This window comes from Hylobates moloch, unplaced genomic scaffold (assembly GCF_009828535.3).
Source record: "Hylobates moloch isolate HMO894 unplaced genomic scaffold, HMol_V3 SCAFFOLD_369, whole genome shotgun sequence".
In the NCBI taxonomy this organism is placed as follows: Eukaryota; Metazoa; Chordata; class Mammalia; order Primates; family Hylobatidae; genus Hylobates; species Hylobates moloch.
The window spans coordinates 1-25,145 of NW_026652644.1; the positions used below are offsets into that span (position 1 = coordinate 1).

The window sequence follows — 25,145 nt, forward strand, 5'->3', positions numbered from 1 at the left end:
AAAAAAAATGAGTAAACTATGATCTTATTCTGAACTCATTAACAACAAACCTGAAAAACCAGTTGAAGAGACTGTAATTTAAAGACAAGTGTATGATATGTTTTGAAACATAATTTTTCTCTCTCCAGTTCTGATTTTTGTCAGAAACTAATCATTATAGGCCTGAGTTGTTTGCAAAATAAACTTTAGTCTTATGGTTGGTCTGATCATTTGCATAAAGTGAAGCCATAATAATTAATAATAATTCTGTAGGAAAAGCCTGCAAGCACCAGGAGCTTCACAGTCTAACAGTATGAGCACGTCCATCCTCCAGCAACTCCCTGAGTGTTTTCAAGTCAGCCTGTTCTTAGCTTAGATAACATCCAGTTGGTATCTGTCCCAGGTACACTAATATATGGTTCTCTCTGCAGGCCCCTCTCTCCACAGATTTCAGGGTTTTTTTTTCCTCTGTGATATCAACTCAGATATGTTGAAGGTTTTTCCCATATTAGTGGTTTTTCAGGTTTGTTGTTAATGAGTTCAGAATAAGATCATAGTTTACTCATTTTTTTTACATTCCTGTGCCGAGTAGCTACTTTTCTCTATAGAATCCATTAACTGGGAGAAGAAATAACATTTTGTTATGGGTGAACAATTAAATAGTTCGACACATATTTATGTACCGGTATATAATGCAGCTTGAAATCAAGGCATGCCTCAATCATAAAAAACATGACTAAATTCTCAAAGAATTGTGCTCAGTGAAAGAAGCTAAGGAATTAAGAGTAAATTTTATATGATTCATTGTAGAAATATTAGAAGATGCCACTATCATAAATTAAAATGAAGAAGATTTAAATTTTTTCTGAGAATATGGTGTTGGGAATGATGGGGATGTGATTTAAGTTTCAGAGGAATAAGAAAAAAGATTTAGGGAGTAATTTAATTATTCAAAACTTGATTGAAGTGCTGAATGAATGGCTGCAAACATAGCTCTACAGTTTTCGAATCATTCCCTATAAATTTGAATTATTTATTTTTATACTTGAATAAAGCAATAACAAAGAAATAAATGAATATTTTTGCTAAAATGGAGCAATAAAAAGACTGATATTGACACAAGAAATTTGACTGACTTCTGAAAATACACACACATGAACCGTGGTTCTCTCTACATATTTAGATAAATTACAGAAAGTTGTCATAACAGATGAGGAATCCTGCAGACTTCACTAGGCATAGTCCACACTGCCCTGGAGTTGTCTCAGGGGAGCTGCCTCCTCTGGTGATTAGAGCACAGGCCCAGATAATAGGATTACATTTTTTAAGATGTGTAATCTTAGACACACTGCACAACTGCTGTGTTCTCTATGTAAATTATCTTCTGTAAAATGTAACATTGAAACCTGCTTTAAATATATTGTGTAAATATGTAAAAATAAAATCAGATTATGAGAGCTAAATGATATCAAGGCACAATCACATAATATAAAATCATATTTCCCTGAATGATGGAATTACTGCCAATCTCCCCCAGGACACTTCATCTGCACTGAGCCCAGCCTCTCCTCAGCCGTCCCACCCCAGAGCTTGCTATATAGTGGGGGGCATGCAAATAGGGCCCTCCCTCTGCTGATGAAAACCAGCCCAGCCCTGACCCTGCAGCTCTGGAAGAGGAGCCCCAGGCCTGGGATTCCGAGGAGTTTCCATTCGGTGATCAGCACTGAACACACAGGACTCGCCATGGAGTTTGGGCTGAGCTGGGTTTTCCTTGTTGCTATTTTAAAAGGTGATTCATGGAGAACTAGAGATATTGAGTGGGAGTGAACACGAGTGAGAGAAACAGTGGATTTGTGTGGCAGTTTCTGACCAATGTCTCTGTGTTTGCAGGTGTCCAGTGTGAGGTGCAGTTGGTGGAGTCTGGAGGGGGCTTGGTACAGCCTGGGGCGTCCCTAAAACTCTCCTGTGCAGCCTCTGGATTCACCTTCAGTAGCTATGGCATGCACTGGGTCCGCCAGGCTCCAGGGAAGGGGCTGGAGTGGGTGGCAGTTATATGGTATGATGGAAGTCAGAAATACTACGCAGACTCCGTGAAGGGCAGATTCACCATCTCCAGAGACAATTCCAAGAACACGCTGTATCTGCAAATGAACAGCCTGAGAGCCGAGGACACGGCCGTGTATTACTGTGCGAAAGACACAGTGAGGGGAAGTCAGTGTGAGCCCAGACACAAACCTCCCTGCAGGAACGCTGGGGGGAAATCAGCTGCAGGGGGCGCTCAGGACCCACTGATCAGAGTCAGCCCCGGAGGCAGGTGCAGATGGAGGCTGGTTTCCTGTCAGGATGTGGGACTTTGTCTTCTTCTTACAGTTTCCCGAGGGAACCTCTCTAACTTTAGAATTCTGTGCCTAAGAATGTCTTCTCTAAGTATTTGAAAGAGATTATTTTAATATGAAGAGCTATTCTCACTCGCACAAAATGTGGATTGATGCTTACTGGGATGAAAAGTCCTCAAACATGGTCACCACGATCAGAGTCTGAGTAAGCTCAGGGCTTCCTGGTGAGTCTTCCCCTATCAGACCAAGGACAGGTACCTCAGTGAGGTTCCCCAACTAGAACAGTCTTTATGGATACTGATTGTGGGCGGCAAGCCACCCAGGCGCCGAGGCAAGAGACTGAGGACACGAGCTGTTCCAGTATAATAAAATATAAAACAAGAATAGTCATACCAGATACAGATCTTAGATATGATTATATATGAATATCATTAATCATTAGTTGGTAGTAATTACTCTTTATCCCAATATTATAATAATCCCTGCTCTGTAATCATAATCTAGGAAAAACCAGGCCATACAGAGATAGGAGCTGAGGGGACATAGTGAGGAGTGACCAGAAGACAGGAGTGCGAGCCTTCTGTTATGCCTGGACAGGGCCACCAGAGGGCTCCTTGGTCTAGCGGTGACGCCAGCATCTGGGAAGATGCCCGTCGCCAGGCGGACCGTGGTCTAGCGGTAGCAAAACGTGTCAAGGAACAACACCCGCTACTTGGCAGACCGGGAAAGGGAGTCACCTTTTCCCCGGGGGAGTTTAGAGAAGACTCTGCTCCTCCACCTCTTGTGGAGGGCCTGACACCAGTCAGGCTTTCCCGCAGTTATCCGGAGGCCTAACCGTCTCCCTGTGATGCTGTGCTTCAGTGGTCACGCTCCTAGTCCACCTTCATGTTCCATCCTGTACACCTGGCTCTGCCTTCTAGATAGCAGTAGTAAATTACTGAAAGTACTAAAAGTCAATGATAAGCAGAAATAATATTGTAAGCTGTTTCTCTCCTTCCCTCTCTCTCTGCCTCAGCTGCCAGACAGGAAAGGGCCCCCGTCCAGTGGACACGTGACCCATGTGGCCTTACCTATCATTGGAGATGGCTCACACTCCTTACCCTGCCCCTTTGTCTTATATCCAATAAATATCAGCGCAGCGTGGCATTCGGGGCCACTACCGGTCTCCACATCTTGGTGGTAGTGGTCCCCCCGGCCCAGCTGTCTTTTCTCTTATCTCTTTGTCTTGTGTCTTTATTTCTATGCTCTCTCGTCTCTGCACATGGGGAGAAACCCACTGACCCTGTGGGGCTGGTCCCTACACTGATCACAGACAATAGAGGGTAGGCAGGGTCAGTGTAAGGCAGGACCTCACAGGTTTCACCTCTGACCCTTTTCCTGACACTAAATACGCAACTCAGCATCAGCACTGATCTGTGCATGCCCCTGCCCACACCCTCCATGAAACATCCGCTTTGGCTCAGGAAGAACCCCTCCTCCACCTTTTTTCCTCCTGCCCCTGGTCCACATTCTTCTCCATCCACAGGCTCTCAGCAGCGCCTCCCATCCACACTAACCCTACATGGGGTCATACCTTGTCCACCACTTCCTCTCTCTTTTCTTCTGAGCTTTGCCTTTTATTCCAACAGCCTGTTTCCATCTCACCTGGACTTGTGTGCAGGAAAGTGTTTATCGGCTCCTGGGAGATGATATCTGCCTTTTTGGCATACTCCTCCTGGTAGTATCAGTAAACCACTTGATTAAGATAAGGCTTACATCAGTAAAACTACACATTATTTAACATACTTAACTCATTGAGTTTGGAGTAAGTATACATCTGCAAAGTTATCCCCACCATCAAGGTCATAACCATAGCAATCACTTCCAAAACATTCCTCTTATCTCTCTTAATATTATGATTATTTTATTAGTTAAAATGTATTTTTGTTTGTGTTTGTCTGTGTCTCTGTGTGTGTAGCCTGGGTGCACACTATACTAGCTGTTTTCATAATGACTGATGGTGAATGCCTATTATTGCTCAAGGGTCCGGCGTCTGAGCACTGGAGGTCAACTGTGCAGGTGTCACACACATCTGTGATGGGCCCAATAAACAGCCCGGGGCACCAGCACTCAGGTGAGCTTCCCTGGTGGACAATGCTTCACATGTGGTGTCATTCATCACTGCTGGGAGAACTAGGGACAAGAGACTCCTCAGGGAAAGAACACCTGGGAGCTTGTGCCTGGATTCTCAGGGCCTTCTCCCTGGTGCCTTTGCTCATTTTAATTCATATTCATTCACTATAATAAAGCTGCACCCATGAGAATAACAGCTTGTCTTGAGTCCTTTATTTCTACTGATTGAGGGGCCTGAGGATGGTCTTGGGACACTTAACACAATTATATCAGAGTTGGAGAATGCTAGAAAGTTCCTGACTGCTGACACATGGCTAGAGGACTTTTTATAATATCAAAGGATGAGAAAGTGTGGGATAAAAGACATTCAATACCCGGATGGCTACAGAATCACATGGCATGAGATGGTGTGTGCACTCCAGTAAGGAGCAGGAAGTGAAAGTGATCCATGGAATTTAGAAACGACAGACACAGCTCCCTAGGAGTTTTTCCCTGAATAAGGACAAGTAAAAATAATGAAGAATAACCTGAATATGCAACTCATATCTGTGACAGCTAAAACAATAGTAAAAAGATGCCCATCCAGGCCTGCAGTGTGCCCTGTGAGCCGAGGCTGCTAGACTCCCATTCACCACCAAAGGGTACAGTTGTCCAGAAACAACACACAACACAGAAGAGCTACACAGATGGTAGCCCAGGGTTTGGGCTGGGGAGGGGAATCCACTAGACAACCAGCACAGGGAGGATAGTGTGGAAAGTGGCATCATTTTGTGATATGATTGATATCATTAATCGATATCATCGGATTGTGAACAAAGTTAGCCAGTGGCCTATGAGAGTGACTGACGTAGCAGCTTCTCTGGCTTCGTGTGCTGCAGATGAGAGGAGAATGTTTGGGAGGATGCTGGACCCACAGCTCACAACAGACACATGACAGATGGCTGTAGCTGATCACAGCCTCAAGTAGGATGTTTTTGATGAGACAGCTTCCCTGCTGCACTGGATCCTGTATAGTTTCAGAACCTGTGTAGTTTGTGTAGCCTTGGCTTTTCATTTGGATCTTTTAGATGATAAGGAAATGAGAGTCATTCACAAAAAAATGGGGCAGACAAAGGGGACAGTTAAGGGCCTCCTCCAAGCAATGTGGATATCATAAAATAAATGTTAAAGAATGAAAGAACTAAACAAGAAGGTGCTGGGGTTGACACAAAGGACTTAAAACAGCACTACCAGGAGTTGGCTGCGGCAATGGGGATCCCTTCAGGTCCATCAGCAATTCAGAGACCTAAACAAATATTCCCTATTCAGGTTGAATTGCAGAGTGTAGAAATCTAGAAGACAAAATGGCCAGGAAAAATGTGCGATTTTGCACGGGTGAAGGTCTGGCAAGTTAATCATCTTGAGGACTGTTGAGGTCCTGAGGTGGTCCTGCCCTTGCTTGATGCCCAGGCCGTAGTCCAACTCATGCGAAATTGCCAGGGAATAGACAGTAATTTTTTTGGTAGTTCTTGTTATCAGGCATATGTGCATTTGAATTTTCTCTTCATGGCCTTTCCTGGCACTATTTCTCATTTTTTAATGCACATAGTTTCATCTAGATTTATCACCTTCGCAGGGTCACAGAGAAGGGTGGAAGAAGGGAGGCCCTGGTATGGGTCTCGAAGAAACATGGAAAAGAGTGTAGAGGGACAATAGCAGGTGTAAGGAATTATTGAGCCCTTATTCTGCCCCTCCCAGGAAGCTCAGGCCAGCCTTTTTCTGCATTTGAGGCTCTGAGTTATAAACCCTGTAGACTCCTCCCTTCAGGGCAGAGTGACAACTATGCAAATGCAAGTGGGGGCCTCCCCACTTAAACCCAGGGCTCCCCTCCGCACTGCCCAGTCTCCCTCACTGCCCAGCTGGGATCTCAGGGCTTCATTTTCTGTCCTCCATCATGGTGGGGTCAACTGTCATCCTCGCCCTCCTCCTGGCTGTTCTCCAAGGTCAGTCCTGCCCAGGGGTTGAGGTCACAGAAAAGAATGGGGAGAAAGGAGCCCCTGATTCAAGTTTTGTGTCTTCCATGCAGGAGTCTGTGCCGAGGTGCAGCTGGTGCAGTCTGGAGCAGAGGTGAAAAAGCCCGGGGAGTCTCTGAGGATCTCCTGTAAGGGTTCTGGATACAGCTTTACCAGCTACTGGATCAGCTGGGTGCGCCAGATGCCCGGGAAAGGCCTGGAGTGGATGGGGATGATTGACCCTAGTGACTCTGATACCAGATACAGCCCGTCCTTCCAAGGCCACGTCACCATCTCAGCCGACAAGTCCATCAGCACCGCCTACCTGCAGTGGAGCAGCCTGAAGACCTCGGACACTGCCGTGTATTACTGTGCGAGACACACAGTGAGAGAAACCAGCACTGAGCCCGTCTCAAACCCTCCACACCACAGGTGCAGAGTGAACTGCCAGAGACACCCTCCCCAGGGACCTCTCTATTCATCCGGGGAGGAAACACTGGCTGTTTGTGTCCTCAGGAGCGAGAACCAGAGAACAACATGGGAGGGTTCCCAGCCCCTAAGGCAACTGGATGGGAGACCTGACCATGGGAGGTGGATTCTCTGACGGGGCTCTTGTGTGTTCTACAAGGTTGTTCATGGTGTATATTACACGGTTAACATCAAAAGGCTGCCTAACGGAGCTTGCAGTGAGCCGAGATTGCGCCACTGCACTCCAGCCTGGGCGATAGAGTGAGACTCCATCTCAAAAAAAAAAAAAAAAAAAAAGGCTGCCTAATAGGCACCTCTCCAATACGACAGTATTGTAATTAGTGAAAATTTTACACAGTTCATCATTGCTCGCTTGCCTTCCTCCCTCCTATCCACTCTCACTCCCTCCTTCTTTTATTTTCTACTTAATTTTACAAAATCATTTAATCGCTTTTTGAACTATTAATAGGTTATCTTTGTTTGGTCATTGTTTTCCTTTCAATAATATGTACTGAATAATTCATCTTTGTGCCAATTCATAAGTATTCTGGTATAATAAAGACTTCTTTCATAAAAATTGGATAAATTAAAATAAATAGATAAATTTTTAAAAACATACAATCTATCAAAACTGAACCATTAAGAAATAAAAAATCTGGGTTGGGTGTGTTTGCTCATTCCTGTAATCCCAGCTCTTTGGGAGGCCGCGGCCGGTGGATCACCTGAGGTCAGGAGTTCGATATCAGTCTGGCAAACATGGAGAAACCCCGTCTCCACTAAAAATACAAAAATTAGCTGGACATGGTGGTGCTCACCTGTAGTCCCGGATACTCAGGAGCCTAAGGCCAGAGAAGGGATTGAACCTGGGAGACAGAGATTGCAGTAAGCTGAAATCTAGCCACTGCATTCCAGACTGGGCAACAGAGTGAGACTCCATCTCGAAAAAAAAAAATCTGAACAGACCCATGAGTAAAGAGATTGAGTCAGTGATTTTTCAAACATCTCAAATCAAAGTCAAGAACTTCATGGCTTCACTACTGAATTTTATCAAAAATTTTTTTAAAAACTAGAATCTCTATACAAATTTCCAACAAAATAAAGAGGAAAAAATACATGCAAGCTTATTTTGGAAGGTCCTATTTGCAAAGCAAGGAAAAGACACTACAAATAAATAAAATTACAGGCTAATACCCCTGATTATCTAGTTTCAAAAACTCTCAAGGGTGATGACAAACCAAATTCAACAGCACATTAACAGTAGAATTCACCATGATCAGATGTGGTTTATCTCTAGGATGCAATGAAGTTTCAACCTGCAGAAATAAATGTGATATATCAAATGAAAATATTGAAGGACTAAAACCATATGTACCATATGTCCATGTCAATATATGCAGAAAGAGCCTCTGTTGAAATCCACTACACTCTAATTTTTAAAAATCTGAACAAATTATGCATAAAAGATATATACCTCAACATAATAAAGACCACATATCACAAGCCCACATCTAACATTATACACAGTGATGAAAATTTTATTTTCCTCTAAGACTAAAAACTAGACAAGATGCTCACTCTCACCAATATTATTAATCACAGCACTGGGCGGTCTAGACAAAATAGGCAAGAAGAAAAAAATAGAAGTCATGCATATAGTAATGAATAAATGTAAAACATATTTTTATATATTATATGCTCTTATTTATACAAAGCCTTAAACACTCCACCAAAAAAGATTGAAACTAATGAAGAAATTCAATAAAGTTGCAGAATCCAAAATCAAACTTACATTTCAAGATGGCAGGTTAGAGGCATTGCTAGTGTACCTCTTCCACTTGGAAGGACAAACTGATGTGGAGAGATGAACATTGTGGACTTATTTTCAAGAAGCAATGCAGGAACTGAACAGAAACACTGAAATAATCTACAAACTTTCTGAAAAAGCAGGAAGCTGCGGCCTACACTGTGGTCAGGTGAAGGGCTGGGAGTCCCCAGAGTTTGAGGTTGAAAGCAGCTCTCAACAGGGGTGTGCAATATAACCTAGGGTTGGGACGAACTCCCTTGGCCAGGGCCTGGGTAGGGAAGTGTTAAAAGTGGGCTCTGCAAGTTTAGGAGCCATGGGTGCAGGAGCTGGTGCCCAGCTTTGCAGCAGACAGGAAGGGGCACGGCATGAAACCCATGGCTGCAGTCTCTACGGGAATAGCTTATGACTCCTGGCATTTGCAGGTATTGATCACAGGTTGACTGGAACTCATCTCACTGCTGCCGGTGGAACACCATGGAGTGGATCAGCCTCACCAAGTGTGTGGGAACTGTGCGGGGCCTAACACCACCTGCCACTCCCCACCCCCTGCCCAAACTTCTGTGCAGCAGAGGCAGCCATGGTCCCCTCTGGAACATCATCCCAGTGGCCTGACAGCCACCCTTGTCCCCCACACCCACAGGGCCTGCTGCTTGCCTTACACACAGAGACTCAGAGCAGAAACCCACTTGGCCCAACCCTCACCTTGCTTTGTGCAGCCACCTGCCCTGGCAGCTTAACACAAAGGACAGCATCTTTTGGGAGCTACATAGCCACACCCACTGCCTGAGAATCCATAGTAGCCTCCATACCTGGGCAACACAAGGATTGCAAAAATCCCACTGCTAATAATGCAGCTGGTGCTCTTTTGCAAGCACCACCTCTTAGCTGGAGGCAAACCAACAGTCCATTACAGTATCTCCTCCTGGTAGACTAACACTGCATCCCGGAAGGAGAAAATGACTGTGCGATCTCAGCTATCACCATGGCCTGCACCACTTTGGATGACCAGGAGATCCTGAGTCTCCCCATGTGACCAGTTCATTACTACTATAACCAGCATTCAAGAAAGCCAGTACACAAAGGCTATCAATATCCATGGAATTTCACAGAGTCTCCATCACTCTCCTGCCTGCCACTCCCATCAGACCCAGTTCTGCTGCTCACTGTTGAAAAATATGAGGACAGTTCACATCACTGGATCACTTAGAGACATTTGCCCACACCAGTCTGAAGTGTGTCAACATCACTGGGCAGCTAGACCTAAAGAAGAAACATAACTCACAGTACCATGGCTCCCAGGTTCTCCTCCTATTAGGGGAAGGGAGCGCAGCACATCGAGGGAACACCCCATGGGACAAGAGAATCTGGATGGCAGGCCTTGAACACCAGATCCCTCCGCTGGTGGGAAACTTCTAGCAGAAGTACAGTTGCAGCACTGGGCTCAGCTGGGAAAGTCTTCAGCTCTTTCTTAACAGACAGCCCTATTGTTTGTGAAGAATCTTGAGGAAGAGGAAGCCTTTCCCCCTTGTACACCACTGCAGGCACACTTGGGGCCTCTCCCACAAGAGCTCAGCATGGGTGCAACTATAGACAGCCTTTCTGGAACACATCATGGTGACTGCATCCCCCAGAAAGAGCACTCTCCAGGTTCAGGCTTGCATGAGACAGAGTCACAATTCCTCTCTATTTGGCACATCAACATTTGTACAGATGAAAAAACATGCCTGTCTTATCTGAATAGCTGGAATACTGGGACAGCAGTGTGTCTGAGAGGTGGATATATTTCCTACTGACTTGACAAGAGAGCTGAGGTGGCTCCAACCCTTCCCGCCGATAAGAGCTCAGTGTGACTCACTAAAAACTCTTTCAGCCAACTCTGTCAAGGCTGGAACTTCATTTACCACCTGCTTTAGCCACAACTAGTTTCTACCCAGGGACAAGTCCTCCACTGATCTGAAGCTTGAGCCATCAAACAAGTAAATAAATCACTGGGGACAAATAAAATGAACACGTGCATGCCACAGAGGAATGAGATAAGGTTTAAGAGACCTCTACCCTTCTAACCCCATAGAAGACAGTGAACTTGCTCACAGACTGAGCAGGTTTCTACTGCAATCAACACATAGGAAAGCCATCATACAAAGATTCTCCATAGCCACGGAACTCTTACAGTCTTCACCCCTCTAAGGACCAAAAACCAAATCAGCTTGTAATTAATTATAAGCATTAAAGTCTCATTCTTAAGGGAAAAAAAAATTTAAAAACAAACACAAGAAACAGTCAAATCAAACATAAATTCAATAATAATTAGGAAATCTACCAAAATGAGAGGAAATGAGAAAAATAACTCAAGAAAAATGAGAAAACAGGGTGCTATGACAGTGGCAAAAGGTCACACTACCTCTCCAGCAATAAACTATAACCAAAATGTAGTCTTTAAAATCTCAGAAAAGAAAATCAGAATGTTGATTAATAAGCTACTCAAGAAGATATCAGAAAAAGGTGAAAATCATCATAAATAAATTTATAAAACAGTTCAGAATATAAATACAAATTTTTATAGAGAGATAGATATCCTAAAGAGAAACCAATCAGAACTCCTGAAAATTTAAAAAAATGCAGGGAATTGGAAAGGGAATTACAAAATGCCATGGAAAGTTGGAAAAATAGACTAGAAAAAAGTAGCAGAAATAACAACAGACTAGAAACAGTACAAAATAAAAGTAGAAGTAAAATATTCGAGGACAAAGAAAAAGGAAACAGTGGAAGAAAAAAGTAGAAAGACTAGACTATTACCGAAATAACCAAATCAGACAAAAATAAATTTAAAAAGAGCCAAAAGAAGTGAAAGAAGTCTCCAGGAAATATGGGATTATGTAAAACAAACAAATTTAAGAATAATTGGTGCTCCTGAAGAAGAAAAAAATAATAACAAGTTTGGAAAACTTCTCTGAAGGAATAATTGAGAACTACTTCTCTGGCCTGACTAAAGACCTAGATATCCAAATGCAAAAAGTTCAAGGAACTCCTGGGGAATTCACTGCAAAAATACCTTCACCAAGCATACAGTCATCAGGCTACCTAAAGTCTACGTGAAGGAAATAATGCTAAGAGCAGTAAAACAAAGAAACCTGTCAGAATAATGGCAGACTTCTCAGCAGAAACTTGACAAGCCAGACAGATTAGGGTTCTATTTTCAAACTCCTTAAACAGAAAAACTTTCAACCAAGAATTTTTTTTTATCCTGCCAAACTGTTTTATAAATAAAAAAGAAATAAAGTCATTTTCAGAAAAACAAATGCTGAGGGAATTCATCACTACCAAACCAGCACTACAAGAAATGCTAAAATAAGTTCTAAACCTTGAAACAAAAGGCCAATATGCACAAAAACGGAACCTTTTAAAAATTAGAAACTCACAGGGCCTATAAAACAATAACACATTATCAAAGAATAAACAAAACTAGGTAACAACATGACAAAGAGAATAGTAACTCATATCTAAATATTCACATTGAATGTAAATGGTAAAAAGCAGGGAAGAAGGAATTTCACAAAAATAGAAACCAGGAGTGAGCAGGACTAGCTATTTTTTGTCTCAGACAAAACAGACTTCAAAGAAAAAACAATTTAAAAAGACATAGATGATCACTATATAATGATGAAAGGATCAATTCAACAAAAAATTACAATTATATATTTATATGCACCAAACACTGGAGGAACTAGATTCGTAAAACAAGTACTGCTAGACCTAAAAAACTGAGAGTTAGCAAAACAATTATAATGGGAGACTTTAGTACAATAATGACAGTACTAAACAGATCTTCGAGGCAGAAAGTCAACAGATAAACAATGCACTTAAATGACTCACTGGAACAAATGGATGCAGCAAATATTTACAGAACATTCTGTCCAAGATCTGCAGAATATACATTCTTGTAATCAGCACATGCAACATTCTCCAAGGTAGAGCTTATACTAGGCCACAAAACGAGTCTCAATAAATTTTTAAAACAATGAAATCATATCAAGTATCTTCTCAGATTACAGCAGAATAAAACTAAAAATCATCTCGCTAAAGAACTGTCGAAAATGAACAAATACATAGAAATTAAGAAATCTGCTTCTGAATAATATCTGGGTTAACAATTACATCAAGATGAAAATTTTAAAAATTATCTTAATTAAGTTACAATAATGAGACAAGTTATTGAAACCTCAAAAATAAAGGAAAAGCAGTGATAAGAGGAAAGTTTATAGTGCCAGCTGCCTGCATCAAAAAGTCTGAAAGAGCACAAATTCACAACCTAATGTCACACCTCAAGAAACTGGAGAAACAAGAACAAACTAAACCTACAGCCAGAAGAAGGAAATAAATAACAAAGATCACAACAGAACTAAATGCAATCCAAACAAAAAAAATACAAAAAAAAATCAACGAAACAAAAAGCTGGTTATTTGAAAAAATAAACAAATTCATGGGTCATTAGCTAGATTAACCAAGAAAAGAAGATCAAAGATCCAAATAAGCTCAGTTAGAAATGAAACGAGACATTACAATCTACACCACTAATATAAAAAATAATTTGAGACTATTAAGTACACCTTCATGTGCACAATGTGGAAGACTTAGAGGAAATGGAAAAATTTCTAGAAACATACAACACTCCTAGATTAAATAAAAAAGAAACAGTTACTTTGAATAGACAAATAACAAACAGTGAGATTGAATCAGTAATTCAAGAATTGCCAACAATAACAACAATGAAATAGGGCCAGGTGAATTCACAGCTGAATTCTATCAAAAAATTTAAAGAATTGCTACCAATTTTGCTGCAACTACTTTTTAAATTTAGATAAAAAAGAATCCTCCCTAAATTATTCTATGAAGCTAGTATAACCAAGATACCAAAACCAGGAAAACATACATACACAACACAGACACACACACACTCTACAGATGAATTTCCCTGATAAATATAGATGCAAAAATACCAAAAAAAAATAGCTAACTGAGTTCAACAGCACATCAAAAAGATAATTCCTCATGATCAAGCGGGTTTCATCTCAGAATTGCAGGGATTATTTGAACATACACAAGTCAATAAATGTAATACATCACATAAACAGAATTACAAACAAAAACCTTACGATTGTCTCAATAGATGCAGAAAAAGCATTCAACAAAATTCAGCATTTTTAATGATAAAAATTGTAAATAAATGAGGCATAGAAGAAACCTGCCTCAAACTAATAAAAGTTACATATGAAAAATCCATAGCTAATATCATTCTGAATGTGAAACAGTTAAAAGCATTTCCCCTGAGAACACAAACAATACAAGGATGCCCAAGTTCACCAATTCTATTCAACATAGTTCTGGAAGTTCTAGCCAGAGCAATTAGTCAGGAGAAAAAAAAATAAGGGTATCCAAATTTAAAAAGAGAACGTCAAACTATCACTGTTTACAGATCAAGGGATTATATATATTAAAACCCTAGACTCCTCCAAAATACTATTCGTTTTAGTAAATGAATTCAGTTAAGTCTCAGATTACAAAATACATGTACACAAATCATTAGTATTGCTATATATCAACAACAACAATGCTGAGAGTTAAATCAAGAACTCCATCCCTTTTATAGAAGCTGCAAAAAGATACTATATTTACCAATATACTTAACCAAAAGGGTAAAAGATCTCTACAAGGAGAACTAAACAACATTGCTGCAAGAAATCATAGATGATACAAACAAATGCAAATGCATCCCCTGATCTTGGATTGGAAGAATCACTATTGTGAAAATGACCATAATGCCTAAAGCAGTCTACAGAATCAATGAAATTCTTATGAAAATACCAACATTATTTTCTACAGAATTAAAAAATAATAACGCTAAAATTTATATGAAACCAAAAAAAAAGCCAAAATACCCAAAGAAATCCTAATAAGATAAAGAAAACTGGAGCCATCATATTACTGAACTTCATATTACACCACAAGGCTGCAGTTACCAAAACAACATGGTACTGACATAAAAGTAGGCTCATAGACCACTGGGACAAAATAGAGAACCCAGAAATAAAGCCACATATGTAAATCCAACTGAAGCTTTGCAAAATGTACCAAATTTTAAACTGAAAAATAGACACCACATTTAATAAATGGTACGAGAAAAACTAGCAAGCCACATGTAAAAGAATAAAACTGGATTTCTATCTGTCACCACATAAAAGACCAACTCAAGATGAATCAGTACTTAAATATAAGGCATTAAACGCAAAAATTCTAGAAAACAATATTGGAAAAACACTTTTAGACATCAGGGTAGGCAAAGAATTTATAACTGAGACCCCAAAAGCAAATGCAGCAAAAACAAAACTAAATTTATGCAACCTATTTAAACTAAAGTGTTTCTTCACAGCACAACTAAGAGTCAACGGAGTAAAAAGACAGCTCACAGCATGGGACAAAATATGTGCAAACTTCACATCTGACAAAAAATTAGTATTCGGAATCTACAAAATACTAAAACAAGTCGCCAAGAAAAAAAACATGATCCCATTTAAAAGTGGACAAGGGACATAAATAGTTCTTAGAAGAAGATATACAAATGGACAACAAACATATGAAAAACTGTGTAACATCACTAATCATCAGGAAAATACAAATTAAAACCACAATCTAATAACACCTAATCCTGCAAGAATGGCCACTATAAAAAGTCAGAAAACAAAAGGGAATGCTTATACACTGCTGGTGAAAATGTAATTTAGTATAACCACCATGGAAAACACTATTGAGATTTCCTGAAAAGCAGAAAAGTAGATCTACTATTTTTTTTTCTTTTTTGAGATGGAGTCTCTCTCAGTCACCCAGGCTGGAGTGCAGTGGTGCAATCTCATCTCATTGCAACCTCCGCCTCCCGTGTCAAGTGATTCTCCCGCCTCAGCCTCCGGAGTATCTGGCGGTGCCATCATGCCTGGCTAATTGTTTTTTGAATTTTTGTAGAGAAGGGATTTCCCCACGTTGGCCAGGCTGGTCTCCAACTCCTGACCTCAGCTGATCCTCCCCGCTCGGCCGCCCAAATTGCTGAAATTACAGGCGTGCAGCACCACGCCTGGCCAGATCTACTGTTTGATCCAGCAATCTCATATCTGGAGAGCTACCCAAAGGAAATAAAGTCATTATATGAAAAAGACGTGTATATGTATGTTTATAGCAGCAGAATTCAAAATTGAAAATATGTGAAACCAATTTAAATGCCCATTGACCAATGAGTTCATAAAGAAAATATGACATCGCCTGTAATCCCAGCACTTTGGGAGGCCGAAGAGGGCGGATCATGAGGTCAGGAGATCGACACCATCCTGGCCAACATGGTGAAATCCCGTCTCTACTAAAAATACAAAAAATTTGCTGGACCTGTTGGCATGCACCTGGAGTCCCAGGTACTCAGGAGGCTGAGGCAGGAGAATTGCTTGAACCCGGGAGGCAGAGGCTGCAGTGAACCGAGACTGCACCACTGCACTCCAGCCTGGGTGACAGAGCAAGACTCTGCCTCAAAAAAAAAAAAAAAAAAAAGAAAAAGAAAAAGAAAATTTGACATATATACATCATGGAATACTACCAAGCCATTAAAGGGAATGGCATAATGTCCTTTGCAGCAACTTGGATGAAGCTGGAGGTAATTAGTGTAAGTGAAGTTACACGGGAGTGGAAAAGCAAAAACTGTGTTTGCACACTTATAAGTGGGAGCTAGGCTATGAACTTACAAAGGCATACAGAGTGATATAAGGGACTTTGGAGACTCAGAAGGGAAAAAATAGGATAGATACTAGAGAGAAAATAACTACACTTTAGGTAGAGTGTACACTATTCAGGTGATGAATGTACTAAAATCTCAGAATTTATTGCTATATAATTCCTCCATCCAACAAAAAAAATTTACCCCCAAAGCTATTGAAATTAAATAAAAATCAACCTACAAAAATAAGTATCTTCTGTATACACTAAAAAATGATTATTCAAAATTAAAATCAAGAAAATAAATCTAAATACAACAGCTTAAAATTCATAAAATAAATTTTACCAAAATAAATTTAATAAGGATACAAAATATCTGCACATTGAAAATTATAATATATTGATTAAAATGGAAGAAAACACAAATAAATGGAAGGCTATCTTGTGTTCTTGTGTTACTGGAACATACATTGTTAATATGTCCACCCTAACCTAAGCATTTACAGATTTAATGCAATCCCACTCAAAATTTCAAAGACATGCATTTACATAAATTGAAAAAAAGAAACTCTCTAATTTGAATGGCTGGGGTGATTGACCCAGACTATCAAGTTGAAATCAGACTACTACTCCACAGTGGAGGTGAGAAAGAGTATGTCTGGAATACAGGAGATTTCTTAGGGCATCTCTTAGTATTACTTTGCCATGGGATTAAGGTCAATGGGAAACTAAAACAACCTAATTCAGGCAAGAATACAAATGGCCCAGATACTTCAGAAATAAAAGTTTGGGTCTTCACCCAGATTAAAAAACCTGACCAGCCAATGTACTTGCTGAAGGCAAAACAAATACAGAACGGGTAGTAGAAGAAGGTAGTTGTCAATACCAGGAACGACCATACGACCAGAAGTGCGGACCGTAATTGTCATGCGTATTTTCTCCATATCTTGTTAAGAATATATTTCTGCATGTGTATAACTGTACTAAGAAAATATCTTCATTGTGCCAGACACAGTGGCTCACACCTGTAATCCCAGCACTTTAGGAGGCCAAGGTGGGTGGATCACCTGAGGTCTAGAGGTTGAGACCAGCTTGACCAGTATGGTGAAACCCCGTCTCTACCAAAAACACAAAAATTAGCCCGGCGTGGTGGCAGGCGCCTGTAATCCCAGCTTCTCAGAAGGCTGAGACAGGAGAATAGCTTGAACCCTGAACCCGGGAGGCAGAGGTTGCAGTGAGCCAAGATTGTACCACTGCACTCCAGCCTGGGCAACAGACTGAGACTCCATCTAAAAAACAAACAAACAAACAAACAAAAATATATTAATTGTTTTCATTGAATTTGTTTTCTTTTTATCATGTGTCACAAGATTTATTGACTTCCTATCAGCATTTAAATGTTGCTGAGAATATGGCTCTGCATTATTGAGTCAAAGGTACCAAATGAAGGGACATCAGTGTGAGCCCAGACACAAAATTTCCTGCAGAGAGAAGGGAGGAGGCTGGGATGCAGGGGGCACTCAACACACACAAAAGACAGGGACAGTTCCGGGGCAGAGGCAGGTGCAGGTGAAGGCAAAGGTCTACTTTCCTTCCAGATCTGTGGATTCCTCTGCATCCAACAGTTCGCCTGGGCCTCTGTCTTTATGTCTCTGGGTTAGTAAAGTTTGCTACTATAGGAGGAAACATTGTCATTTGTCACAAAGGTGAATAATGGAGAACTAAAGATATTGAGTGTGAGTGGATATGAGTGAAAAAACAATGATTATGTGTGGCAGGTTCTGACCAAAATGTCTCTGTGTTTGTACATGTCTAATGTGAGGTGCAGGTGGTGGAGTCTGAGGGAGGGGCATGGGGCAGAAAAGTGCGCAGGAGGCTGGGTGAGGCTATAGACACTGTCAGTCCACTACACCAATCTCACAACCACTGCTGGAGAAGGTGGGAGTCTGATGGAGTTTCCCAACAACCCTGTGGTCTAAGCTAAGTCCATCAAGGCCGCTGGTTCCTCCTGGAGCATAGCCGTCCATCAGGAATCCCACGTGTGCCCAGCAGCAGCCACGCATTAGCATCTTCACTGTGCACTGTCATTGTTTGGGAGGAGCTCCAGGATGTGTCTCTTTGTCAAAAACTGGGTGCTGATGTCAGAGAGTTGTGCTGGGTTCCTGGTCCAGGTGCTCTCTGGTGTTAGAAGTATATGAGGTGCGTTCTCAGGGTGGAAACACCTGTTATGGAAATGTACATAAGAAAACATGATTTTCCTTGGTTCTCTTAGATGACATGGAGAAGCAAGCACGCAGCCTGCAAACAATTGTAATTTCCTACTTTATCCCAAGTTCATTGATTATTGTAAACCTTGGTTTCTGTCCAAGTACAGAGATATTGATTAGAGTGAGTTTGGTTCTTTCCACACACTAACCCTCACCTCCCCCAGATAAAGAGCACATTGTCCTTACTCTGAGTCTGAGGGAGGAGAAGGTCCTGTACAACTAAGGGCCTGCAGAGACTCCCGTGTGCAGCTTTGCAGAGTCAGATCTTTCCTCATGTGAGGCGACCTCCATGGCCCATGATTGCTGCTCAGGTCTAATTGTGGATTCAGGATTAGGACATCCTTTAGGCTATCACAGTTCAACTAGATTCTGAAAAATCACTGTTATCATAGACAGAGGTAATAATTCAATACCCCTTCCCCTGATAGCAGATTCTCTTTCTCATTTGGTTGAAAGTTTGAAGAAAATAAGTGACCATTTATTATTCTTATTCTAACTTTAGTATCCACTATTTGTTCTAGGGGATTCACAAATTTCAAAACACTGAGCTCTTCATTCTCATGAAAATGTGCATAGCTGTGAATTTCAACGTGTTGTTCAGAACCTGTGCATGCCGACATCTGTGTTTCTCGTGCATTCTTGGCCTGGCGAAGCCCTCACAGACCCTCTCCCTCACTTGTTCCATCTCTGCATTCTCCATTACAACCAGTGCTTCCTGCTGGAGCTGGATCCATCAGCTCCCCAGGGAAGGGACTGGAGTGAATCAGGTGCACGCATCATGAGGGAATGCACATTCCAACCCACTCCTCAACAGTCCAGTCGCCATCTCCAGATCCACATCCAAAAAACTGTTTTTCCTACAGCTGAGCTACCTGAGCAAAGAGTACACAACCATGAATTTTTACACAAAAGATACAGCGAGGGGAAGTCATTGTGAGCCCAGAAACAAACCTCGCTGCAGGGAAGCTCAGGACCTGCGGGAGGCCCTCGGGACACCAGGGGGCGCTCAGGACACACATCAAGGCAGGTGCAAGGGGAAAAGGTGCTGGAGGTGGGGTTTGGCGTCACCATCATATTTCACCACTGGACACCCGCCACTATGTTTATTCTCACGTACGTGATTCTTTGTATTATTAGAAAATGGCATTTAGGTAAATGAATAACCATATGTAGGTGCATCAAGTCGCCCGCTCCCCTTTTTTTTTTTTTTTTTTTGAGTGAGTCCTGCTCTGTCACCCAGGCTGGAGTGCAGTGGCGCGATCTCGGCTCACTGCAACCTCCGCCTCCCGCGTTCAAGCGATTCTCCTGCCTCAGCCTCCCGAGTAGCTGGAATTACAGGTGTGCGCCACCACGCGCGGCTAAGTTTTGTATTTTTAGTAGAGACTGGATTTCGCCATATTGGCCAGGCCGGCCTCAAACTCATGATGATCTCAGTTGATCCGCCCGCCTCGGCCTCCCAAACTGCTGGGATTACAGGCGTGAGCCACCGCGCCCGGCCCCTCCTCTCCATCTTACGTGGAACTTTTCCATTAAGACTCTGAGTCCCTGGATTTATTTGAGAATCTCATAAATCATGGTCAATTATGTCTTTCTCCTCTTTCTCCCTTCACTCCTCTCTAGCTCACAAACTGAAACACACACAGAATTTTCTAACTTCAATTACCTGATGTGTTGAAGACAATTGATTAAAGCGCAGCTTTTCCAGTTCAGCCACTGTTCATATTGTTGTAAGAATAAGAACGTTGTGTTTCTTAGCTGCGTGCTTCTCTAAGATGAGTAGCAGCTTTTTTTTATAATACCCAGAGGCTGAAAGCAATCTGAATATCAATCAGCAGCTTAATCAGTAAACACAAGGTGGTAAATTCACTCACTGGGAAAACACCAATTGTTACAATCAGGTATGGCTGGATACTCTCAACAGCAAGTGTAAATTCACAAGTATATATGATTAAAATAAGACAAACAACTACAAGTACATACATACTGTTCCACTTTCACGAATTCTATAAAATGAATGCTAATCTAAAGTTACATAAAGAAAACCAGTAGTTGACTCGGGACCTGGTGTGAAAAGGGAAGGGTTAGGAACCAGAAATTGTAGGAAATGAAGAAGAAATTTTGAGGGTAGTGGAGTTTTTTCTATGTTGATGAAGGTAATAGTTATGTCACTATTAATCAAATTGTACACATTATGGGATGCCTATTATTTGTGGATTTCACCCTATTAAAATATTACAAGTTAAAACAAGTATACTTTTGTAGAAAATTAGTTAGACATAGATGAATGAAATGTATGATAAAAAAAGAAAATCACAGAACAATAGCATAAGGACTTCACTCATCAAACTGAAGAATTTTAGATTTCTCAACGCAGAATTAAAGATTTAATTAGATGTACTTAAGAAATCAAAGACTCCTGGATATACACACGAATAAACCTAAGTCCACCTGTATTTTTAGGGAAACGCTAGAATACAAGAAAATAATGTCATGATTTCATTACATAACGGGGGTTAATGAAATCACACCAGGCATGTCCAGCTGTGTCCTGGGATTGGTTCAGGGAACAGGTGTGTCCTCTGGTTAGGAGCTGTGACACCAAGCTATAGCATCAGTTCTAGCTGACACCATAAAAAGGCCAAGAGATCACAACTAAAATATCATGTAGATGTCACATCTGTGGGTGCCGCACACTCCCCCATGTGAATACAGAAAGGTTAATTACACTCTTCAGGCGTCTGCCGAGAGTACAGCTGGTCTCTCGGGAATGTCCAAAATGGCTTAATAGAGCAAGAAAGGAGACTGGCTCAGGGTTCCTACAGTGGCTTGGTGGTGTGAGCAGAGTGAGGGTTCTCACTCAAGAAAGGAGTTTGTGGGGTTTGAACCTCCAAATGGCTTCAAATGGGGTAATTCCTGTGATTCCTAATTAGATTCACCTCGTGTGGGAAAGAAAGGAGATGATGGAGGAATAAGCATTAAGTTATCAGCAGTCAGACATCAAAACAATAGTCTGATGACTTATTCTATGTAGCAACTATAAAAATCGTTCCAGGCGCGGTGGCTCAAGCCTGTCATCCCAGCATTTTGGGAGGCTGAGGCGGGTGGATCATGAGGTCAGGAGTTCAAGACCAGCCTGGCCAATATGGTGAAACCCCATCTCTACTAAAAATACAAAAAAAAAAATTAGCTGGGTTGTGGTGGCGGGGGCCTGTAATCCCAGCTACTCAGGAGGCTGAGGCAGGAGAATAGCTTGATCCCAGGGGGCGTAGGTTGTAGTGAGCCGAGATCACACCACTGCACTGCAGCCTGGGTGACAGAGCAAGACTCCATCTCAAAAAAAAAAAAAAAAAAAAGAATAAAAAAAATCAGCCCAATATGGGTGGACAACAACCAGGCCTACAAAAAAGGAGAAGACTGCTTATAAGAATAAGCAAACCATAATGAAAATTAGGAGGAAAACAAGGACAGCGAGGTGAAAGGCACGGGGCAGGGGATTAGACAAGGGTCCTGTTCCAATGTCTTGTGTGGAGACTTTTCACTATCTAAAATCATCCACCTATTCTGAATGTCTTAGGTGAACTGTCTGCTCCAAAACATCAGAACCACCAGAGGATTTTTGAGGATACTCAGTTTAATATCTTATATTTGAGGTGCCTTACAATTGTGTAAAATTCTTAGTTATTATTAGTATAATTAGAGATAGGGTCTCACTGTGTCACACAGGTTGGAGTGCAGTGGCACAATCTTAGCTCACTGTTACCTTGAACTTCTGGCTCACATAATCCTTCTGTCTCAGCCTTCTGAGTATCATGGACTAGAGGTGCACCACCACACACAGCTGATTTAAAAAAATTCTTTCATAGAAATGGGGTCTCTCTATGTTGCCCAGGCTGGTCTTGAACTCCTGGTCTCACGTGATTCCCCTGGTTTTGTTTCTCAAAGTGGTGGAATTAAAGGCATGAGCCACCATGTCTGCTCAGAATTGATTATTTGGTTGCAAAATATTAACCCAAGAACTGACTCCCTGAATTTTCTCTGCAGCATTTTGGTTAATAGTGTCTGATAAGATTTATTTCAATAGTTTCAACAGCAGAGTGTTCTTCTGATGTTTCTTCCAATAGAGATAATTTCATGGTTGAAGATCACAAAATACTATTAAACGATGACATAAAAAGGAAACCTTAAACTTTTGGTGATTAGAGTGAGTATAATAAAAAATTACTTTCAATATTGTGTAACACACGCCTGCAGTAGGAGGAAGGTGAGCAATGAGGGTAAAATTTCTAAATGTATGAATCTTCCAGCTCCCAAGTCATAGGGCAGTAACTGATGTGTCTTGAGAGAAGGAACGTAATGCCGTAGTGCTAGTGGGATAACTCTTGGCCAAGAGAGTTTCCATATTTTATTAAAGTGGTTATAATTTTTAAATTTAAAGATGCCATCTTTTCAACATATCCAGAATATTGTGAGTGGGATTGATTCTGTATGATACGAACAGTGGCAATGCCTTCTGTTTAGATAATATTACAAACCAGGTTAAGACTGAGTGTTTGGTGTAATGATGCACCATAACATTATTCTAGCTTCCATACTACATTTTGTTTTTCTCTTTGTTTGCATTCGTTTCAAATTTATATGTAAGGTCTCTAGAATGTAGGATTTTATTTGAAAGTGTCTTTTCTTGTTGGCCATTTTGATGGGGCTTCCAGAAGATTTAAAAACCTTCTCTGCCTGCAGCACAGTTTAAAATTCTGCACTACAGTAGAACATCTGTATTTAATCCTGGTCTTTGGTTAACTGACAAGCTCTAATAAGTGCAACAATTTCTGCCTTCTGGGCTGATTTTACATCAGGTAGAGGAATATATGCTAAATGAAAATTTGTACTAGTAATATATATTATTAATTAATAACCACCACTTTTATTATTTGTTTATTAATCAATAATTAATGTTAAATCAAGGGTCTCAATGGGGATATTACCTAAGGTATACACAAAATATTTTGCTAATCTAGATAAAGTGGATGTGAACACACTCTTAGTATCCAGCCATGTCTCCCGTCTATCACATTATTAACCACACAGTAAATTCACTTGGGACTTGTTCTAATTACCTAATTAGTTACTTATTTATCTCAAAGCCTCTAGATTATTATGTGTGACTATTTTAGCAGAGAGTGAAGAAAGACAACCCAGGCTGACGAAACAATGAGGAAAATCACAACCTGATGAAACAGGAAGCCTGGAGGTGAGCGGCTCCAGGATTGAATAATTTGACAGTTCATCTTCCCAGGCAGTTTCTTTTCTCAATTTTCCACACTGATACATCCAGAAAGTCAGCTTCACCCTCCACGTGACTCCCATCATGCAGTGACATGGTGACAACATTCCCAAGGGTCAACATTCCCAAGGTGACAACATTCCCAAGGGAATATTTAACATAACACATATGTTAAATATTGGCTGGAAAAGGGGCAGAGACAGTGCTGCAATTCTTTTCTGAAGGACCATGAATGCCTCAACCAACCATCTCCCCAGCCTCCATGACCAGAAATGCACCACATGCCCACATGGATATTCATCCCTGATGGGGATAAAACTCCGTTGATGAGGCTGATTATTTTATCATATAAAATTACTAAAGACTGATTTAAGGGTTTCAAAAACTAATTGAAGTCTGTCGTTCTATGTTCACCAGAGATTACAAATCTTCCAATGATGCCTTCTTTGTTTTTTGTCTGCTTGACTTTGTCTCTTCAATTTGTTCTGTACTCCAGAGAAGCTCTTTCAGCTCCCTCAGGTGCGTTCAGGTGTTTTATTTAACTGACAATTTCTAAATCAGTTAAAGACATTAGGCTAAAGACTCCATATTACTAGGTCCATATTCCTTTTTCCATATTCCTAGGAAGGCATTGTGACCCAGAGTCTGGGCATGACCTTGTGAGTGTTCCTGACCCTCCTCCATATGAGATGCTGGTCTGGGTGTTCTTGCCACTTTCCCTGGGGTAGAGTCCTCCTGTTTTCCCCAGGTGCTCCCTCCCACAGCTCTAGTGTTCTCAATCAGTGTCACCACCTTCCAGATCTTCTGCCCTGCCCTGCAGACTAAGGCTCTGATTCCATAAGCAAGACAGGGGAGCTGCTTCTCAATAGATCTTTGGTGAGGACCTCTGTTCCCATCTCAATTCCTATAGGGTTGAACGAGTGTTCCTAGGATTCTGGTGTCAGTGGCTTGTCCCTGCAGAGTAAATTCTTAGTTCTGTAGGGGGAATAAGGGGGTTGGGTCTGAATACATTTCAGATGTCGAGGATCTTGTTCTCTCCCAGAAAGACACTTCGGGAAAGTAAGATTTTGGCAACTGTCCCCTTTCTTGGGGAAAGGGATTCAAGAGGATAGGTTGCTTTTGGGCATGTGGTCCCTTAAAATTTCACACTAAAAAACA

The 25,145-nt window shown here is 41.2% G+C and overlaps 1 pseudogene and 1 gene segment (V, D, J or C); both read left to right on the top strand.

Annotated features, from left to right (window-relative positions):
* Positions 1–1,656: 1,656 nt before the first annotated feature.
* Positions 1,657–2,249, top strand: LOC116464284 (immunoglobulin heavy variable 3-74-like; annotated as a pseudogene).
* Positions 2,250–6,308: 4,059 nt separating this feature from the next.
* LOC116464285 (immunoglobulin heavy variable 5-10-1-like) lies at positions 6,309–7,022 on the top strand. The segment is given in 2 exon segments: positions 6,309–6,409; positions 6,493–7,022. Coding segments are annotated over 2 exon segments (579 nt in total).
* The last annotated feature ends 18,123 nt before the right edge of the window (positions 7,023–25,145 follow it).